Source organism: Heloderma suspectum, chromosome 1 (assembly GCF_057233095.1).
Source record: "Heloderma suspectum isolate Gila_16-S chromosome 1, 16-S_ref, whole genome shotgun sequence".
Lineage (NCBI taxonomy): Eukaryota > Metazoa > Chordata > Lepidosauria > Squamata > Helodermatidae > Heloderma > Heloderma suspectum.
The window spans coordinates 107,306,255-107,327,760 of record NC_139458.1 but is presented as its reverse complement, the minus strand read 5'-3'; the positions used below and the strand labels follow the sequence as shown (position 1 = coordinate 107,327,760).

The window sequence follows — 21,506 nt, the reverse complement described above, 5'->3', positions numbered from 1 at the left end:
ATTCTAGATTGTCTTTTGGTTTGCATATTTCTATACGAGTTTTAAAAAATGGTAATAACGGGGACTGCAATTTTCACTGAAATAAAATAACAATACATATAAATGTGAAAAAAATGTTTCATGTTTGCACAAAATAAAATCTAAGTTTATTCATTGTTTAAAGCTTATATATGTTGCCTTTCCTTCATGCTGTTCTAACCAACTAACATGGAGTTACATCAAAGCAGACAACCAAGTAATAAATCTTAGTTTTAGACACAGAGTTCTATATAATAAGCAGACAGAGACAGTAGACATATATCAGTATCTTGAGTATTATTCCAACTGTTTTGTCAAACCAGGTAGTAATGTCCTGCTAGCCAAAATCAGATGGAACATGAGAAACAAATACAAAAGTAAACAGGCTAAAGTTGCCTAAGGGAAAGTCAACAAGATGGCAATTTCAATCATTTGGAATAATACTAGAGCAGCCCTAGGCTTTCCTCAGAATGGAAACATGTCACCATTATGGCAGCACTTCAACAAATCAGAATGCAAAAGAAAGGAACACTTATGTAATCACATCAGTTGAACAGCACTTTACTCAGCATTTAAATGGAAAACAATTATGAGGAAATTCCGTTTATGTGAATAACTTTAAATGAACATAAATTTCTGCAAGGAAAATAACAGTTGCTTTAAAGTTCTGGTTGGAGTTAAGGCAATAGCATAGCACTGAGTTTTCTTTTATAGAAATTGTTTCGGAATGATGAGGAACAACTTACACAAGAAGAGATGCACGAGATGTGGCAAAAGATCTGTTAATGTAAGGTACATTAAATACAAAAGGTGGTGTCAAACACTTATCTGCCAGAAACTTTCATTAAGATAAATAGTGTGTCATATTATTTGAATGAAAAATCAAAAATATTTCAAATATTTGAGGAACTTATCTAATCAGTACATTTTTAGTATGTGTCTATTCATGTAGCCATCTTTTACTCAATCATCAGAAAATCAAAGGCAAATTGGCATGACTCAACCCAAACTTTAATACCGCATGATTGTATCGTGTAAGCTTGTTTTGTGTGATGGCTGCTGTGGTTTTAGCAGAGAGATTAACGACCGGACCTAAGCTGGCCTCCAAACCTTGCCCTGCTGATGCCTCAAGCCCTTTGAAGTCTGACCATCATACCTGGCAAAACAACAGTGGGAACTAGGCTGGTGTCAGATCTAATCAAGTTGCCTGCCTCAGCATAGCTAACTATGGGGTACACTAATTGGCCCAATTGAGGATTATACCTTTTGCTACAGATTCAAGACAATAATTTAGTCAAATGATGGTTTTTATGTCCTTCTAATTAAGATTCCGAGGTAGGAAGAAATAGGATTAGACAAGCTAACTTCAAAATTGTGCGTTTTAAAAAAAAGAGGTATGCACTTAGAGCGACTAATATTTTAAAATAAATATAATGCAATGAAATATCAGGTAAACTGATATTTACCAAAAATATCAGATTTTGGTATGTACAGCCATTATCTCATTTTCACCATGTATTCTAGCAATATAGGCATAAGTACAATTTAAAACCCAATCTACAATACTCCTTGACAAAAATATGTGCATTACATGCCAGTACTAAAGGTCACTAATTCTTCTAATTCTGCTTCTTGGCTACAGTATTAACTTGTATTTAATAGCTAAAGTAATAGATTGCATAGTATGATCTGCTTATAAATAACCAATGCTAATCACGCTATGACACTTAAGCTGCTTGTTAATAGGCACACTGTAAAGGGGCCTATGAAAAGACTAAATAACTGTAATAACATAGTAAGAAAGTAAAGGGAACACATTGCAGCTGTTGTTACTAGTATAGTAATGAAAATATAACCGAAGCACATTTGTTCCAAGTGACCTGTGAATTCCTACATCGAGTCTTCTATTCTGTTTTTCAGAGATGTTTAGTTAGCTTTCAACACAACAGCCATATAAATGTACTGTTACTTGTCCACAACATTCAACCTCTGCATTAAACCTTCTGTTGAAGAATGTTTTATATGATTTTCTTTCTACTCTCTCGAAATGACACACGTCTACTAAAAAGTCTGCTGTGGGTTATCATCTATGCTGCTTGCTATTCTTCATCTTTATTTCCAGTCTGTATCCACAGAGTTATTTTTTTTCCCCATAGGACTTTCAAATTTAGTATTATCTTGGCCAACTATCTCCACGATAAGGTTCCACAAACTATACTTATACCGCCCTATCTTAAAATAATATTGTGGCTTAAAAATATAGGTAGAAGAATAGCAGTGTAGTGAAATGCTATAAATCCAAAAAGAAGACTGAGGGGTTAGGAAGCAGCAGGTGTCTCTGGAAAGAATGGAAAAAATTTAGAAAGGGCACAGTCTTTAACAGTGAGGCCTGAAATTATGCAAGTAGGCCATCTATGCATCTCTACAGTTTATTTTCCAAAGGGTCCTTAACATTGCTAAATTAAATGCCTTTACCCTTAGGCTACATAAATTCTTTATAGTGGGCCACTGGGTTTGAAATTTACAGTAAGAGAAAATAGTAACCAGAGATTTTATTGACAGAGGAAATGTCTTCTGATCAAAGCTCCATTGTGGTAAAAAAAAAAAAATCAAAATATTTCAATTCAAAGATATGGTAAATGGGAATTTAATACAGTAGGAAAATACCCTGCCTGTTTGTCTCTGTCAGTGAAAACAATTACAGTTTCTGCATTTTAAACTCTAGCATGAATATTAAAGTCCTTTATTCTAGTGATTCAGAAGATGAATAGCCCTTTGATGAAGTGAAATTATGTTAAAATGGACTACACTAGTACTCTGTTTAGCTCCATTAAATGTATTATTTTCTGAGAACTGAAAACCCCACAGAGGAATCACCATTTCCTAAAAGAAAAACGCACAACAATCTTCTTCGTATATTTGGCTTTAAGTGGCTTTTGAAGGAAGCATCTCTACTTGAGAAACTTCAAGTACTCATGCAGTGATGACCTGGCTGAAAAACTGGCTTCTTGATTAACTATTAACTACTTTCAATAGGACTAGATAATTAAGGACATTGATGACCATTATTAGGAGGAGGGTACTTTAATTTGTCACTTGATAGGCTCCTTTCAACAATTTATAGGTTAGTGCAACTTGCAATTGTAGAGACACAGTGAGAGAGATGGAGGGAGAGAGAGAAAGAGAACTCTTAAGTTACCTTATCAAGTGGCCAGCTAAGGAGGGCAGAGGGTCAAATAAGGGCCAAAGTGGTCACTTAAGGGTGAAATCCCAAACACCAAAGCAGTGCCAAGCCACATTGACCATCATTTGGTGATGAAGCAAAAAATATGCTAATATATTGGTGGCAATTCTTCCTTTTATGGTTTTAAGCAGTTAAGACAAGTGGCCTGCTTAACAGCTTTTCATTTGAAAAGAGATTAAACTAAATGATTTGTCAGGGCTGCTTGGCTGTTTTATGTCTTTGTTTAAAAGCTGCAGAGACTGTACTGATTACTATCCCATCACCCCCAAAGCACCTCTTTCTTCCCCTTCAGCATTTACTTGGTTAATAAATACATCAGCTCTAATTGCTTAATAGTTTTATGTTCATTTGCTCTTTAGCAAGGCTAAAACGAAATAATCTTTTGTATTATTGTCTTCTATGTGGACTGTCTGCATAAAAGGTCAGGAGGAAAAAGTTTGAATTTGGTAGGAAATTTACTTAAGGACATTAATGTAAATGATACTGTATTTAAAATGACACATAGGAGCTAAAGGTGATACCAATAATGCAAAGGAAATGGTTTCTGAATACTGATAAGGACATTTATCCCTCACACCATACTCAGTTTTAGGCAGCATTACACATTAAAAACCCTCAACAGTAGTAATAACATGTAGACCCTTTCCCACTCACTAATACAAGTGAGAGGAAATCATTAACATTTAATTAAACATGCTCCTGACATCTTTCGAAATATGTATGTCAGGCTTTGTTATTGAAAGTTGTGGCCTACTTTTTACACATTCATTCAAAAATAAAATGTATTGTTTCTGTATACTTCAATTTTTATAATGCAGAAATGTACTACTTTTTAACAATAAGGATGTTTTATAAAACCACTGCAAGCATGAACCCGCCCACAACACTATGCAACAGCTGATGCAAATTCAATGTAGTTAAACATTTAAGACAAAATTCCATCTTTCATATTGTACTGTATATATAAAAATATCTTACCTCAATAACAAACAGTTTCCTTTTCAATCTAAAAGCAAGGTCCTTCATGTCTGAGACATCACAGATCAAGCTATTAAGTCGAGGAATCTGGCGTATGTGAATCAAACCTTGTGAAAAGGAAAAGTAATGGAGGAAAAAAATTAAGAAAATGCTGATATCCAGATGCGTAAATTATGTCTTACAGCAGAATTCACTATATTTACACACACTCATCCTCCCCTTTTTAAACTGGAGCTTACAACCAGGAGCAATGAAGCAAACGGTGCGATTATACTCAAGTAATCAAGCAGAATAAGATAAACAGAAATCCTTGTGCGAGGAAAACTAATTGCACTTTGGTACAGAGGTACAGATGTAAAGAGGGATCTTAATACTTGTCAAAACTACAGCCGGTTTGTGTGTGATTTTCTCTTGTATTTACAGTAAGCAAATATGGCTATCACCTTGCATGCTGCCCACGGCACCACTGAGTGATCTTTATTTTATTAAATGCACCAGTAAGCAGCCAGCAAAGCAAGGCTCATGGGTTACTGATAACCAGTGAAGCTCTAATGGAAAGTATTTTGTTTTGGACCTTGATAATTATTTTTTAAAAACTCCTGTGGGAACCAGAATGGTAGAATATGTATACATTTTAACCACTACATAAACACAACACAGATTATTTTCTGTATGTGAGACATCCACTGAGCTTGCTGGAATTTTATAACAATACTAGGCACACTTCAAGCTCTACATTCTGTCAGTTGAGTCTCAAGCTGATTTCTTTTGACAAGGACTCTGGATGGGTTTCTGTGCGGCTTTATATAGTTTCTGAATAACCAAAGGGTCATTTTCCACAATAGAAAATGAAAAATCTTTTAAAAGCAATCACAATTAAAGCTTACGTTAGTTTTATGTTAGTTTTAAATCTAATGAATAGAGGTGAAAATACTGGGCAATTCAAATGGCGCTTTCATCAAGCAGTCCTAGTTTTAAAAATGAGCACTCTTTTCAAATATGAAGTAATACTCAGCTGCCATTTTTAGAGAGAAGTTAGGTAAGCTGCTATACAAGACCAGAACTTAAGAAGTATTGAATATCTTCTAGACCAACTGAAAGTATGTTATAATTGGTGTTTTTCCTAAATGACTGTATATCATATAACATTTTTGAAAAACTGAATGCAAGCACAATATAAAGGTCATGTACCATTTCATTTACAAAATCCTAAATGCGTTGGCCCTGATCTACCTAAAGTTATCATGAGCAATTCCCATTGAAACCAAAGTAAAACGTTACTCACAACTAACTTGTTCTATTGCTTTCAATGAAACTCAGTTATGACTAACTTTAACTGGATTGGGGCTGTTATTTGGAAGTAGGTCAATTATTTCAATGAAAGTCAGTTCCATCTATAATAGCCACAATTCAAAAGTAGCAATCTTTGTGTGAATAATGCCACATATTCTAGTTGCAGCTAGAGCTTCCTTTGACATTTTCTTTTGAGTAGCTTCCACTCTCAGTCTGAATCTTCAGACTAGGATCTACTGGAGAGTAAACTTGGAAAGAAAGTGCTAGCAGTACACACAGTGCTCTTATATGTACATTTATTATTTCTTTAGGAACACAGTTAGTATATTTAGAATTGGGGTGTGAGAACAACATAGATGTGATTAACCCAATCACATAAAACACATTTCTTGGATAATGTGACCAGATACTCCAAATGTCAATTTTTTTTACCAAGGACAGCATGTAATTTCTGGCATCTGTTAGAGGTAAATCACTGCCCAGACTTTTGGAGAAATCTAGGGACACCTTTTTAGAATGTTGTTAGCATGCCTAATCAGCTGTCTATCTAATAGATATTGTTGAATGTGTTTGAGCTGCAACTATTTTATAGTACGTACAAACCAGATCCATTGTGAGATTAAACATTATATTAAATATGCTTACGTTTTAGAACAGTAAATGCTCAGTTTATTAACAAACAGTGCTACAGAAACCTCTGTAGCAGACCAGTGCAAATTAATGCAGCAGATTGAGAAGCAATGTGGGGTATATGTGCTCATGCTAAGGCAGTGAACTTTGGTGTGAAGATCTACAACAGTGTTCCTATTTTCTTCAGTGAAATGTTGGAGAGCATGTGCAGCCTATCAAACTGTTTGAAAATGTACAAACAAATTTATTAAATTATAAAACCACTAATGAAAAAGTCATATAATTTTTTATTGTGCAAAACTTCCCCCTTTTGCGTGAGCAATATAAATACAAATATACTCCTGAAATTTTTGTAAAAGTCTCCAAAAGTTTAAGAATGAACTTTCGAACAGTGGAAGAATTTATACACAAAAAATTTATTTTTATCATCACCACCACCATCATAATTGGTTAGGGGAAAAAAGAAAGAACACCATTTGTAAAAGGAAGCAACAAAAATGAAATAAATTATGAAAGCTATCATATTCAATTTGCAGTACCACACCTATACCACATGGGCCAGTAAAAGTGGGGAAAATATGCACATCTTTTTACTAGTTTGTTCATTTTTGTGACTAACTTTCTTACTTACGGAAATAATCTTCTTATATAACAAACTACAGTCTTAACCATGCTGAAGGAAATGAGGTTCTACTGGACCACCCAAGCTACACTTTCTCATCTTATGCAGAACAGCATTTTCGCATTCTTATTGCAGTAAGATTCAAGTAAGCAGCTCAATCTTTGGACTGGAGGTTTCCATGGAACTACAGTAGTATACAATAATAACAGCGGTAATTTATGCAAACTCAAAGCTCTATTCTGGATGAGCTAAAACTGTTAGTCATTCAGAGCTTCGTCTCTTAGACTGCAATCCTATGCATACTTACCTGGAAGTAAGTCTTATTTAACTCAATGGGGCTTACTTCTGAGTAGACATAGACAGTAACAGTAGGCACTGTTAATATCTTTTAAACACTCCAAATTTGTTCTAAGGGGTTTCTCAAAAATCTGTGCAAAAGGACCCAGATAAAACAACATTCAAGCATTCTTGTTGTTAACGCATTAAAACAGTTTAGTGAAATACGTTTCTACAGTAAAAGTACTTTTATATACATAAAAAAATTTATATACATATATAAACTCTTCCACAGACTACCCATCTGACTTTGAAAAACATATCTTAATTAAAATCAAGCAAATTAATTAGTAATCTTCAGAAAGAGAGATCTCCCTTTGTGTGGTATCATTTAGCTCTCTGTTCATTGAAATATATAACTGTTCTTCATGTTCTCTATTTAGAACTTGGCAGATCAAAACTATTGATTTCATGACAATTTCAGCTCACTGGTCAGACGATTGCCAACCTCCTCTGCACGTGAATTCCCCAAAGCCTGCCTGTTGAGATGTACGTCTGATTGAGCCATGTCTTGGTAATATGGCTTGACAACATGCAAGGAGTTGCCATGTTTCCTTTGCAGCCTTAATGCACTTTAGTGAAAAATGGTCTAAATCAAGACTGGTTAGCAAGGTGAACCATTTAAGAGGCATATCCCAAAATGAAATCAAACGATACTTTATGGCAGATATTCCAATTGCAGGGTAAACTACTAAGAGCCGTAGAAGCACTTAGGGCAGACTTTTTGCATTGCTAAGGATGGAACTTACCATGGTAATCCTTGTATAATGGATTGGTCTCTCTCTCAGAGCCAATAAATGATTCAAGTCCAACTACCGTATCTGACAAGTTTGTAACACGTTCCATAATTGCTTTATTCTGTAAAACATGGAAACAAAATGCACAACCTACATGATGAAAAAGGTAATTAAGGTTGAAAGAGTAGGCCTTTGTCTTCTCAATGACAAATTGAAGGAAAAATAGGTCATCAATACCTAGAAATTGAGAATGTGTCTGTTAATCAACATCTAAGGAAAAGTATACCCCCTCCTCCTCCAAAGAAGGCATGCAACATTTTCTTATATAATGTTTATTATTAAAACTATAACACAATTTGAAGGATACATTATGTATACATACATGAAACACGATCCAACAAAATTAAGCACTTTTGAGCCTGATTGATTTCAATGGGAGAGTTGAACATGAGCATGTATAATAAAGAAGACTACACATAGCGTATGATCCTTGCATTTAAAGCAAGAGTGTACAATCTTTTTGGCCCCAAGGGCCACATCAGGTGGCTGCTGGGGTAACTGGGGCTGCACATGTGTACACATGCTCACATACAACGCTCTCTCTCTCTCCCTCTCGGCCCCCCACACTCAATTCTACTCTTGACTAAGAGGCCTAGCACCTGCTTTGAACAGATAAACCCAACACTGCTCTGAGGAACCTCAAACTACCCTGGTTCCTAGCTTTTTTCCCTCCTCCATGCATGCTCCATATTCTTCCTTATTGATCCTAACATCCCACACTCTGTTACCTGGAACTTTTTCAGAAAAAAAAGGTATGTGAAAAAAACACTCTAGGAACAGACTCTACGGTTCTTGCCATTGACACTGTGAAAAGCGTCTTAGGAAGCAGGGTGGATTTTGAGCAGTTTCCTAGGATGTTCCAGGGACACTCTAGGAATGGCTTCTGTGGCTGAAATCAGACAGCCCAGTCCTAGAGTGTTTTTCCTTTTTGTTTGTGTGTTTTTCTGTGGTTTGGCTTGCAGCCTGCACTTTTTGCACCCCTGATTTAAAGATGAAAACACCAAACGGCTATAACTACTTTTTAATTTATTTTGTATAGATTACAGGTGGCATGTGAGCAGAAACAGCTTTCAATTTCTTCAGATGCATGCGCTTGCACACACACACACATACACACATGCAGAAGAATACTGAACAGCACTAATTTTATTGGAAAGGAATGTGTGTGCGGGGGAACCAAACACATTCTTTCCTTCTCCTCCTTCAATGGGTGATCAGACCAACCACATATTCAGCGGGGGTAGAGATTAAATTCCTGCCCCCCATGCTTTATGACAAGAATCCATTTACCCTATTGTCCTGTTTAGAGTTTAGTATATTAATGTCTAATCAAGGCTGATCGTCTCCTGTATTCAAGTCACAAAGCACAACTATTCACATATCAGCAATTTATACAACCTGACCACTTTGTGCTATACTTTGAGAGCCGGGACATCAAGGTGCAATGCTCAATGATGCCTAGGGCAGGGGAAGATCCAGAAATAAAAATCACTCCTGACTGCGGTGGGCTATACCTAATGCAACAAATGAACATAATAGAGAGTCAATGTGGTTTAGTGTTTAGTTCCCAATTTGGGGTCCCAAGATATTGTTGGACTACAACTCCCACCATCCCTGACCATTGGCCAGACTGTCGTGGTTAAAGTGCCAGATTAGGACTGAAGGGAGACCCAGGTTCAAATTGCCACTCAGCTAGGAAGCTCACTAGTTGATCCTGGGCCAGTCACTCCCTCAGCCTAACCTACTTCACAGGGTTGCTGTGAGGACAAAATGGGGGAGGGGGGACTTCCTTCCAACACATATAATAAATAAAAGAACAGAACAGAACAGAACAGGGTAGGAGATGCCCACCACTAATTTATCTTGCTCAGTCTTGGACAGTTAGGTTCCCTGTTCCTGGAAGCACTCCAAAGAGGCTTTTCCAAAACTTGGCATTGCTACTAGAAGCTACTCTTTCTCAGTCTTAACATGAGGCTATTTGTTATTGTAAGACCTATAGGTCCTACAGTCACACCTTACATGGTATCTAATCTACCTCTAATGTATCTAAAGTATTTACAGAATGGAACTGAAAACTACAGAGGCCCCATTTTTTAAACTATACAGTCCATTAAAAAAACAAACACCATTGTTCATAAGGCACCTTCTCCATTTCAACAGTCATTTGAGTCACAATTCTTTATACTTAATTCCTGCATGACCTCATTCTTCTTGAATGAAGATTGAACAAGGTTTACCTAGCCATATCAGAAATATATCAATGATCTGCACTTGCTGTACCTTACTGGTAATTTATATGCTGTGATCAGCCAATTACAGGCTAACTTGCTCTTCGCTCATTTCTGGCAAATAAGACCCAGCCAATAATAAGATAGCTGGGTGAAATCCAATTGTGTGTCCACTGACAGAATGGCATCTGCCTGCAGCGTGAATTCCCTCCTCCAGCATCTTGCACCCTCCTCTGATTTAAGAGACCCTCCAGAGAGGATTTTGGGGGGCAGCTGGGGGCTGCAGGGAGAGGAGAGGATGAGAAAGTTCCATTGCGCAAGCAGAAATCTGCTTGCCTGATACTGGATGTAGCCCAATGTATCCCCAAATACAGAACCTTATACTTTGAACTTGGACCAGTTCCTAGTTTTATATGCTGGTTAGGAAGCTGAGATTAAACCACAGTTACATAGTTCAGATATAACAGGAAACAGTGGTTTACGCTAACAAGGATAGGAGCAGCAAAGCCAGCATACAACAGAGCAGCAGAACCAAAGAAGGGGAAGAGCAACACTTGAAGTGGCAAGAAACTCGAGGTAGTTTATATAACGTTTCTGCTCCACTGTAGACCAGGTTTCCTGAATCTGAAGTGGGCCACAGTGAGCTCCCCATCCGGAAGGGGAGGTATCTGTTGTCAATATTCATGGGGCGGGGGGAACTCCCCGACATAAGTTGCACTATGCATGCACTATAGGAGGGATGTTATTATCTTGTCTGGAAGCTTCAGATGACAACATCAAGCATCAGAGGTGGAATCAAAGTTTCAGAGCAACCAGTTCTGTAATGGTCACATCCGAAGCCTTGCCCAATGAACAACTACAACCATTGCCGCCATGAGCCCTAGCAACATTTGGAAAGTGTGAGCGATGACTGAAAATGGTCTCTGTGAGAGCAACCAGCTGATCTTGCCACTTCCAAGGTTGAATCCAGCAGCGGCCCTATGAACTTGAACTGTTGTGTTAGCTTCAAAGTTGATTTTTCCCCGTTGACATAGAGGCCCAACGCTCCCAGAAAGTTCACAACAATCCCGATGGCATGGCAAAGTGCATCCTCGGAGTCTGAGACGAGCAGCCAATCATCCAGGTAAGAGTAGACTTTGATATCCTGAAGTCGCAGATACGCTTACATAACTGCCATGCATTTTGTAAAAACTCTCAGGGCAGTTGCCAGACGGAAGGGCAGAACCCGAAACAGGGAGCCTCTGTGATCACTATATGGAAATACACATCCTTCAGATCTATGGATGCACACCAGACATTCCTCCAAAGGACAGGGAGGATTGAAGCCATTCTGATCATTCTGAACTTTCTAGGAGTAATAAACTTGCTCAAGTTCCTCAAATCCATGATGGGACAGAGGCCTCTGTCCCGTTTCAGTATGGTGAAATGCCAGGAAAAGGAACTGTCCTCCAGTTGGTATGGAAGAACTCTTTGTATTGCTCCTTTGTGGAGCAGAGCAATCGCCCCAACCACTGACTTGGCGCTGCAGTCAGCTTCATGATGGGAACTGTTAATCTGCTGCCTTGACAGTTTAACAGCCTCCGAGTGAAACACTTTGGTGAGATTCCTTTGGTCCTCTGGGAGACAAGTGCAGAGAATCCATTTTGTTCCATAGGAACAGCGCGTATTTGGCCATCATGGCCTGATAATTTGCTACATGGAGTCTGAGAGGAGCGGAACAGTACAGTCTCCTTCCCAAAAGATCCAGTCTTCTACCTTCTTCATCAATGGGTGAAGCATGGACCTTCTGTGACCGACCTTGCACCAACCCCATGATGATGGAATATGGTTGTGGATATAAATAAAGAAATGCCATGTCCTTTTCTTGCACACAGTAGAGGGACACAAGCCACTTAGATGTCAGTACCATCAAAGATGAGGCCTTCCATGACTGCTGCACCATCTGGAGAAGGGTTGAAAGGAAGGGGACTGCTACTGGTTTCGACGATTCATTATGGACTTCATCGAAAACTGGGTCCTGAATATGCTGCTCCAGCTGTTGTACTTCAATACCCAATGAATGGGCCATTCTGCTGACTTGCTCAGCAAAATTGAACATGTCCTCCATAGGAGAAGCTCCCTCCTGCAATCCCGTTACATCATCTGGAGAGGAAACGGAAGGCGGAATGGAGGAGTATGAAGAAAAACTGGACTGGTAATCATCAGCTGAATCACGATGCAAATGTGGTTGAGGAGCTGGGACCGAAAGCAGGATCAGTTGCCCCACAGACACTGGAGGCAACTGAGTTGGCTTAGCTGCTATTCGCTGTCTCCGCACCAGGAACGACGAGCGAGGAGGCACAGATGGAGGTGGCAGAAACTCATCTCCAGTGGGACAATGAGACGTAGCTGCTGATGGCCAAGAATGGTACCGAGGCGAGGTTGCTCCAAGGTATCTGGTTCTATCATAATAACATTCACAGTCCCGAGAACAATGCCAGTCCTTGAAAAACACCTTGGCAGTAGATAAGACCATTGGGAACTTCTATCCCAATCGCCATGAGGAGATCCTGATATTGAGACTCGTGACAGTGATCCACGTAAGGAGGCCTGACTGCTACAGGAGGGTGGAAGCAATGCTCTCGATCCTGAGGAGGGGACAGCAACCGCTGCCGGGGAACCTTGAGTCTCACTGAAGAAGACAATTGGTGATCTCCAGATGGAGAAGTTTCTTGGTCCTCAGAAACTGGCTGTGGAGGAGACAACTCTATGATTTCACTGTCTGACGCAGTAGAGATTGTCTCAATCTCCGGACCAGTCGGCGCCAATGGAAGTACATGGATTGGTGAATCTAATAAAGGACCATGTGTTGGAATCTTTCATTTCAAAGGCTTATCACCAATCCCCTTTTTCTTCTGCTTTTTGAGGCTGTCAAATTCCGTCTTTGGAACCTTAGCCTTCTTTGAAATCTTCCTCGTGACCGAGAGTGCTAAAGAGTACCCCGGAGTTGGAGAGTCAACCCTCTCAGTGGAACCTGAAGGACAAAGAGATGCCGGTTTTCACAAAGGCATATCTGCCTTGTCCTTTACACAAGTGTCGGCCAATTTTTTTGGATCTGTAGCCAACAAAGCTCTCCTCTACAGCTCTGCTTTGAGCCTGCCAGATCTGTTCTTCCGTGCCTGTTTAGTGAATGACTGGCACAGGGAACAAACATCAGGTATATGGCCCTCACCCAGGCAAAAAAGGCAAAGAGAATGAGGGTCAGTGGGGGGCAACTTACTCCCACACTTGATACATTTATAGAATGGGGCCTTTGTGGCCATAAGAAGACCACAGCTGTGTTAAGTGACAAAGATGACTGAACAAAGAAGGATTTTTTAAAAAAAGGAGAATGAAGACAACCAGAACAATGAAAAAATAGAGAAAAACAACAAAGTTCTCAGCAACAGTGTAAAGACACTGAAAAACAAAATTCTCTCTCATACAGAGGAAGCTCCTGAAGAGGCTACCATTAGGCGGTTGAACGAGAACTGAGGAAATGGGTGGGAACCTGCTGGGGCATGCGCAGTGGACGGTGGGTGAAGGTTCCCACTAAAACATTCCTCAGCTTTAGAAATTTCCTGAACGAGACTCAGCGCAGGTGGAAAGCCCATATGTGTGATGCACAGAGACCACGATGAAGAATATAGATAATAGTAGGAAAACTGGAATGGTGAGAACCAGTGGGATACAAATTCTATAGGGAGGACAGAGAAAGGCATACTGGGTGCAGCGTCACTGTGTACATAAAAGAGGGTGTAGAGTCAAACAAACTAGAAATCTCAGAAAGGCCAGATTCCTCACTGTGAATAAACATGGTAGGCCCCAAAAGTGATTTAGTATTGGGAACGTATTACTGCCTCCCTGACCAGACTGCTCAAAGTAATCATGAGAGAGAAAACGAAATCAGGGTGACATTCAAAGGAGATAGTGTAAATGCCAATGGTCATGACACAGAGGTAAAATTTCTAGATACTTGGAACAATCGTACACCAAAAAAAGCGGCTCATGGACCTGACCAGAGGAGAGGTGTATTTAATCCTGTATTTAATGATAAGTGGTGCACGCAACCTTTTGAGAGGTGTTAAGTGTTGCTGAACTGACTGGAATCAGTGGGTGAAATCTCATAGTGTGCATCTGCCAACAGAATGAATACCACTGGTGGAATGGATTCCTCCTACCTCCTGCAAACCTCCTGAGCAGTTTGGGGAGGGTGGGAGTACATGAGGGAGGAGAGGAAGGGGAAGACATTGTGCAAGCCCGCTTGCGCAATACTGGATAAAACCCAGTGATGACAGTGCTATAGAACTCAACATGTATGCAAGTAGAAAAATCCCATGGAAGTCAAACATTTGAGTTCAAAAGAGGAAACTTCTCAAAAATGAGGGAACTGACAAAAAAAAATTGAAAAGGAAAGTAACATGGTTAAATCTTGGGGGTTATTCAAAACCACATTAATAGAAGCTCAGCTAGAATGTTTACTACTGATCAGGAAAGGTACCACCAAGTCCAAGTAAACATAAGCATGGCTAATGAGTAGAGGCAAAGAAGCTATTAGAGGCAAAAAGTTTTCTTTCAGCAAATGGAAGTCTTGCTCAGTTGAGAACACAAAGAAAAAAACTTGCACACACACAAAAATGTAGATAATCAAGGATGCAAAAACAGAAAAAAAAAAGAATTTGAGAAGTGTATCGCTACAAACATACCAATAATAAGACATTCTACAAATACATCAGAAGCAGGAAACTGGCTAGGGACAATAAGGCAATTGAAGAAAAGCTGAATTAATTTTTAGTCTGTCTTCACTGCAGAAGATGTATGGCAGATAATGAAATGAGTTTGAGTAACTGTTAGTAGTAGTGAAAAGTGATGAAGTTCTAGAAATATCTCCAGGACTGGATACTATCTACCCAAGAGTTCACAAAGAACTCAAATGTGAAATTGTTAATCTTCTAAGAAAGATATGTAACTTGTCCCCAAGATCAGCTTTTGTACCAGAGGATTGGAAAGGGATGGAAAACATTATTATTAAGCATATAAAAGAACAAGTCTTGCTGAAGAAGAATCAACATGCAAAGTTAAGTCCTGTCTCAGTAACCTTTTATACTTGGACTTTCAAAAGGCTTTTGACAACATCCCTTACCAAAACGTGGCTGTTCAGGCAGGCTAGGGTAATTTTAGAAATGTGATGTTTTTAATGTTGAATTTTATTGTATGAACTGTTTTTATTGCTGTACATTGCCCAGAGTGGCTGGGTAACCAGCCAGATGGGCAATTAATTAATTAATTAATTAGGCTCCACAATAAACTTTGCAGTCATGGAATGAGAGGATGGATGTTCTTATGGTTTAATAATTGGTTAAAGAACAGGAAGCAGAGAGATGTTGTACCATGAGTATATGCGAATTTAGGATTTATTTATTTATTTATTTATTTATTTTTGCCCTAGTGTGCATCACTTTACATTGAACCACATTTGCATAATAAATGCAATAAATGGGCAGTTCTCACAATGGAATAAATGGGCAGTTCTCACAATGGGAGGAAGTAAGAAGTATTGGGACCAGTGCTTTTTATATGTTCATAAATGACTTAGATTTAGGGGTGAGTAGTGAGGTGGTTAACTCTGACAACATCAAGTTATCCAGGGTGGTAAAAACAAAAGGGATTGTAAGGGGCTCTCCAAACTGGGTGAATGGGCAATAAAATGGCAAATGTGGTTCAATGTAAAGTGATGCACACTAGGGCAAAAATAAATAAATAAATAAATAAATAAATAAATCCTAAATTCACATATACTCATGGTATCTGAGCTGGCAGGGGCTGACCAGGAAAGCGATATTAGAGTCATGGTGAATAGCTTGATGAAAACATCAGCCAAGTATGTGACAGTTATGAAAAAGGCTAATTCCATGTTGGGGATCACTAGGAAAGTAAGCAACCCCTCCCCCAATATCATAATGCCTTCATCCAAATCTAGGGCTCAACTATACTTGAAATACTGTGTACATTTCTGGTTGTCATATCTCTAAAAGGATATTGCAGAGCTGGAAAAGGGCAACCAACATGATCAGGGTTCTGGAGCTACTCCCCTATCAGGAAAGGTTACAATGTTTGAGACATTTTAGTTTAGAGAAAAGATGAGTAAGGGGGAGGGAATGATACAGGTTATGAAATTATGTATGGCTAGAAGGAAATGGCAGAGAGAGGTTTTTCTCCCTCTCTTACACACTATAACCTGGGGTCATCCAATGAAACTGAATGGTGGGATATTAATGAACGACAAAAGGAAGTACTTCTTGACAAAGTGCATAGTTAAACTATGGAATTCACTACTACAAGATGTGGGGATGGCCACCAATTTAAGTGGCTTTAAAAGGGAATTAGACAAATTCATAGAGGATAAGGCTATAGGCCATCTCCAGGATCAGAGGCAGCATACCTCTGAATATCAGTTGCTGGGGAACAAGTGAAAGAGGCTTACTGATTCTTTTAATTGTTGATGTGGAGAATTGGGATCTTCTGCATGCAAGTACATGCTTTACTAACGAGTTATGCAAGTGTAAAGTTTTGCATACCAACATGAACAGAAGTTGGTTCCTACACATTTTATTGTTCCCAGCTTTGTCTGCCACATCAGTCAGTCCTAAAAAATTTCTGACACAAAAGTCCTACAATTTTAAACCATAGATGGGGAACCTTCAGCCCATAGCTCAGATGCAGCCTGCCAAACCTCTTCACAAGCCCTGCTCCCTCTGCAGCCACATTTCCCCTGCTCCATTTTCCCATGGATCACGTGAGCGAGGTTGGGGGGAGACTATAGGAGAGGTGAGGTTTCAACCTCCCCTCCCCATCACTTTTCTCCCCACTGCTTAGCTGGTCTGCAGAAACGAGGAGGAGATAGGACTGCAAGAGAGGGAGAAAGAGAAACAGAAAGAGAGGAAGGAGAGAGGGAGAAAGTGGTAGAGAGAGAGAAAGAGAGGTAGAGAGAGAGAGAAGGGGGAGTGGAGTTTTAAATGAGTGTGTGTGTGAATGATAGGGAGTGTGCAGATGGATGTGTGAGGATGGGGTGTGTATGTGGCTTTGGCTCCACTCAGCACTAGCATGTGGCCCCAGGAAGGTTACTCATGCAGGAATGCAACCCTTAGGCTGAAAAAGTTTACCCACCCTGGTATAACCAGAGTCCTCTTCCAAGTAAATATCCACTATAGACAAGACACTTGGGTAAGAGAATGTTGGATACTTGTGTCCGTAGTCTGAAAAATGTCTATTTTGAATGGGGGGAGGGTTCAGTGGGGGGTTGTAATTGTAACTATATAATTTTAATTATTGCTGGCTATAATTCTAATTTTTATGCATTTCAAATATAGACTGTTCAGGCATTATGCCTTAAGGCAATATCTGCATTCTTGTTAAAACCCAAGTACAACATCTTTCGAATTCACTTAAAGTGTAAGAAATGTATCGCATTTTGAAGTGTATGCATCTCTTCTGCTTCCTTAAAAAAGAAATTAAGTAATTCGTAGAGGACCAGGCACATGCTTGCCTACATATGCAATCACCAACACGCAAATATCAGAGCATCCATCTGATGTTTGTAATCAAGTGGCATGTTAAAGATACTGAATTTTACAATCAGTTTACACTAATCTCTTATTGAGTATAAAATTATAGCCTGTCAACAGGAACAGGCTGGCAAAGCTCAGTCCAGATGGGAGACTAGCTGGGGAAAAAGGATGAAATAGGTGGGAAAATGGGAATCTGACAAAAGACATGACTGCTCCCTCTGCTGGCAAGGCCCTCATCTGCTTTCATTTTTAACTAATGACTAGTTTTCCTTTAATTATTTATGATGCAGTCAATAAATAATGCAAACTGTTCCTTCTTCGGTCTGTTGCTGTGTGTTTTCACATTTTTGAACTCATAGTGCCCTATTTGACTAGAATAATGTTTAAGAATGGAAAAGGCTGAAACATTTATCAGCTTTCTATATTTTGAAATTGCACAAAAGGGTGCTAACGCCTTTTTAAAATACGTCAAGTTTTTTTTTTTAAAAAAAATCACTTTAATATGTATAAGTGTCAGAAATTAAAAATACACTATAGGAAATGTGACACTTTAAATATATTTTAAAGTCTATGCTCTACAATTATAATTGAATCACATACCATGCCAACATAATATACATGGTGGGGGAGGCAGCAGACAGTACAGATTCTGAAGAGCTGCTAAAGAAAGACTCCTTGAAAATATTTCTGATTTGATCCACAATACAAGTTAATATGCTCAAGAAAAACAGTTTAATTAGCATATATTGTAGGATTAGGTTCTCCTAATAGAAGTTCCCAAAACAGGAGGGATCAGTTTTTTCACCCACTGTTCTCATCTGAATCTTGGCTGAAAAGCTACTCCAGCTCCCAGCACTGCAGAAGGCTCCATCCCAGGGATCCTCGCCTGCCATTTGCTTTGCTGATTTTAATCTCTCAGGACTTTCTTACAGTGGCTCCACTATGCTGAACTGGCACTTGCTTCAAGAAGTGAGTTATTATTAAACTTGTAGGTCAATTGTGGCACTAACAACTCTTTGGAAGCTTTCAGCCACAGTGTACAATTTGCTGGTCTAATTAAATATTAATTCTAAGTGTTACATTTTGTGGCTAAGAGCTTTTATTTTCCATCATCAGTTTGGAACAGAAAGAGGTTACAAGGCTAATTTAATCCCCCCCCCCTTCAGCATTAAAGCTTAACTACACAGGGCACAAAAACATCATTAAAGATGCAGCATTCCTTTATATTGCAATTATCATGTAATGAATAGAACAGATCTAAAATACAGAGATAAGCAGTTAGGTATTCAGAAAATACTCAAAGTCAAGATTCCATAAAGTTTAAAAAGGAAGTACATCACAGAAAAGGCGGGAAGTGGGAGTATATATTAAATACGATAAATGCTTTATTAATTTCTTCCATGTGGAAATGCATTATATTTGAGCAGCACTCTCCAGTGATTTTCAAAAGAATATCACCTTATTTACAAATCAAACTAAAACATTCTTGAAATATAAATACTAACATTTGCATTTTCTAAGGTCAGATAATTAAATCCTAATTACTGTCTCTCACTCTCTTTTCTCATAATTGTCCAAGTGGGCTTAATACATAAGCTTCTTGCCTTCTGCTTTAGTAACAGTTGTATCCATGCCTGGACAGTAGACATTATATTAACTACCTAACTCAGCAGCCAAAATACTCCATATGCCCAAACAGATGAGTATTCATCATACTGTGAGAGATCAAACAGTTTCAATCAATGTTGCAATTTTCATTCCTAAATCTTGCCTCACACAAAACAAGTTCTTATCATTCCTTTACACTTTATTTCAGACTAGACAAAATACATTTGCTCTGCAACTTGTTTTTATTTGTTACTAATATCAGAATCATAGAGTTGGAAGATGCCCAGTGAGTTATCTGTTCCAATCTCCTGTCCTGAAAAGGATATTGTAGAACTAAAGCAGCCCCCCAAATGGCTTTTCTTGAAAGACTCCAAGGAAGATTATTCCAATCTTCTTGAGGCAACATTCTAATGTTGAATGAAAGCTTGGTAATTTTTCCTAATATTTAGTGTAAATTTATATCATTGTACACTTAAATTACTCTACATTCTGTCTTTAGTAGACAGGTGGAACAACTATTCCTCCTCATCTTTCTGGGTAGAAAAATAAGTACTTGAGAACTGTCAAAATATCCCCACCTTCCTCAATTTCTTTTGTAATGTCATAGGTTTTTTCAAATTTTCCTTATCTTGGAACTTCTAACCTCCTTTTCAAAAATCGAATCTCTTCTTCAAATCCTTTCTCATTTGTCAGCATCCCTTTTAAAACTGTGACAGACCATGGTATACACAGTACTCCAGAGGAAACCTTGCTGGAGCTGAATAGAGAGGAGTGCTATCACTTCCCAAGCCATTGGAAATAATGCTCCAGTATTCTTTCTAGTGCAAAAGTTCTAGATTATACTTTTTCTTCACTCTAAAGAAGTAGACAAATTTTCTTCAGTACAATGGATTGAACTCAGTGCTGAGCAGGCAAGTGGCAGGAAGCCTCACTCATGCTAATTCCCGGTCCCCTCATACTACTGCAGTCTCCTGCACCCCTAAAAGCCTCTCCTGAGGGTTGGAAGACACTCAGAACAGCATGAGATGCAGCACAAAGGGCTACTAGAGGAGAGAGAAATCATCCACATTCAGGTGCAAGACATTCTCCATGAACAGGAGGAGCTCATGGAAGTTGCTTGAGCCTGATTTTGGGCAATCCCCTCTCCTCCAGCACCCCCATGTGCCATCTCACGCTATTGCCGCCCCCCAAGACAGTCGTAGCACAGGAGGTTGCACTTGGTAGGGACTGAGGACTTATTTTGTGTGAAGCTTCCTTTTGTTCATGCTAACATTAGATGAAACCCAATGCTATTTTTATGGTATGGTTTAGCATCTTAAAACAACCATTAATTATGAAACTGCAAAAATGAAATTAATAATTATTACGTTTGTATCTCGACTTCCTCTAAGAAGCTTAAAGCATCATTGTGCTTAGTCTCATAAAACTCTGTGCCTGTGGACTGGTACAGATTTAACACTTTGGGGTGGGGTGGGGTGGGGGAGATATTTTAACTGTGTCTGAAAGACTGGGAGGAGGCTGCAGGATTCTTTGCTTCCTCCCTCCAGCCTTTCCCCTCTCAGGAGTGGATCTCTACTGGTCTTAACTGCTGTCAAGAATTAACATGGGCACTGATATTAAGTGCTGTCAAGGCCAACCAGGGTTCCCTTTAATGAAGATGAGAAATCAGCTTCAAAGCCTGGTTTCAACTTCTTGTTAGATCCTCATCAGCCTAACAATGCTTAATATCAGTGCCAATACAATCCTTAACCAGGTTTACAGGTGGCCAAGGAAGAGCAGAGAGAATTTGCTCCTGAGAGGAAAGGACTGATGAAGTAGGGAGTGTATGGCCTAGCGGACTACTCCCAATCTCTTAATTGTGGTTAGCAGTCCAGTCAGTTAAGTTGTATGAGCTTAATAGCTGAGTTACAATTTGAACATGGGTGTTTCACATCCTACATAACTAACTGGAAAACAAATTGACATCAGAATAGAATATTCTAGTCTGGCACACCATTTATTGTAGATTATATGGGCACACCAGTTTCTGCATTTTAATTACTTCAAAAGTAATGGTAACAAATGAGGAAATAAATCAAATTAATGAAATATCTTAACTTTAAAAGGAAGCTTTTGAGTTGTTTTTTTTGCACGTGGTTGAAATATTCATAGCAATATTTTTATAAA

General features: G+C 38.9%; 1 protein-coding gene across 16 annotated transcripts in view; it reads right to left on the bottom strand.

Moving 5' to 3' along the window:
• ELP4 (elongator acetyltransferase complex subunit 4) overlaps positions 1 to 21,506 on the bottom strand; it is a 273,599-nt gene that overhangs the window by 167,342 nt on the left and 84,751 nt on the right. For all 16 annotated transcript variants that reach the window (XR_014790629.1, XR_014790626.1, XM_084853055.1 and 13 more), the window contains 2 exons: positions 7,871 to 7,979; positions 4,241 to 4,347 (listed from right to left, as the gene is read on the bottom strand). Coding sequence is in view for 14 of the 16 variants with exons in the window: in XM_084853055.1 (XP_084709181.1) it covers positions 4,241 to 4,347; positions 7,871 to 7,979 (216 nt within the window). In the remaining 2 variants the exon portion in view is untranslated. The remainder of the gene's footprint in view (positions 1 to 4,240; positions 4,348 to 7,870; positions 7,980 to 21,506) is intronic.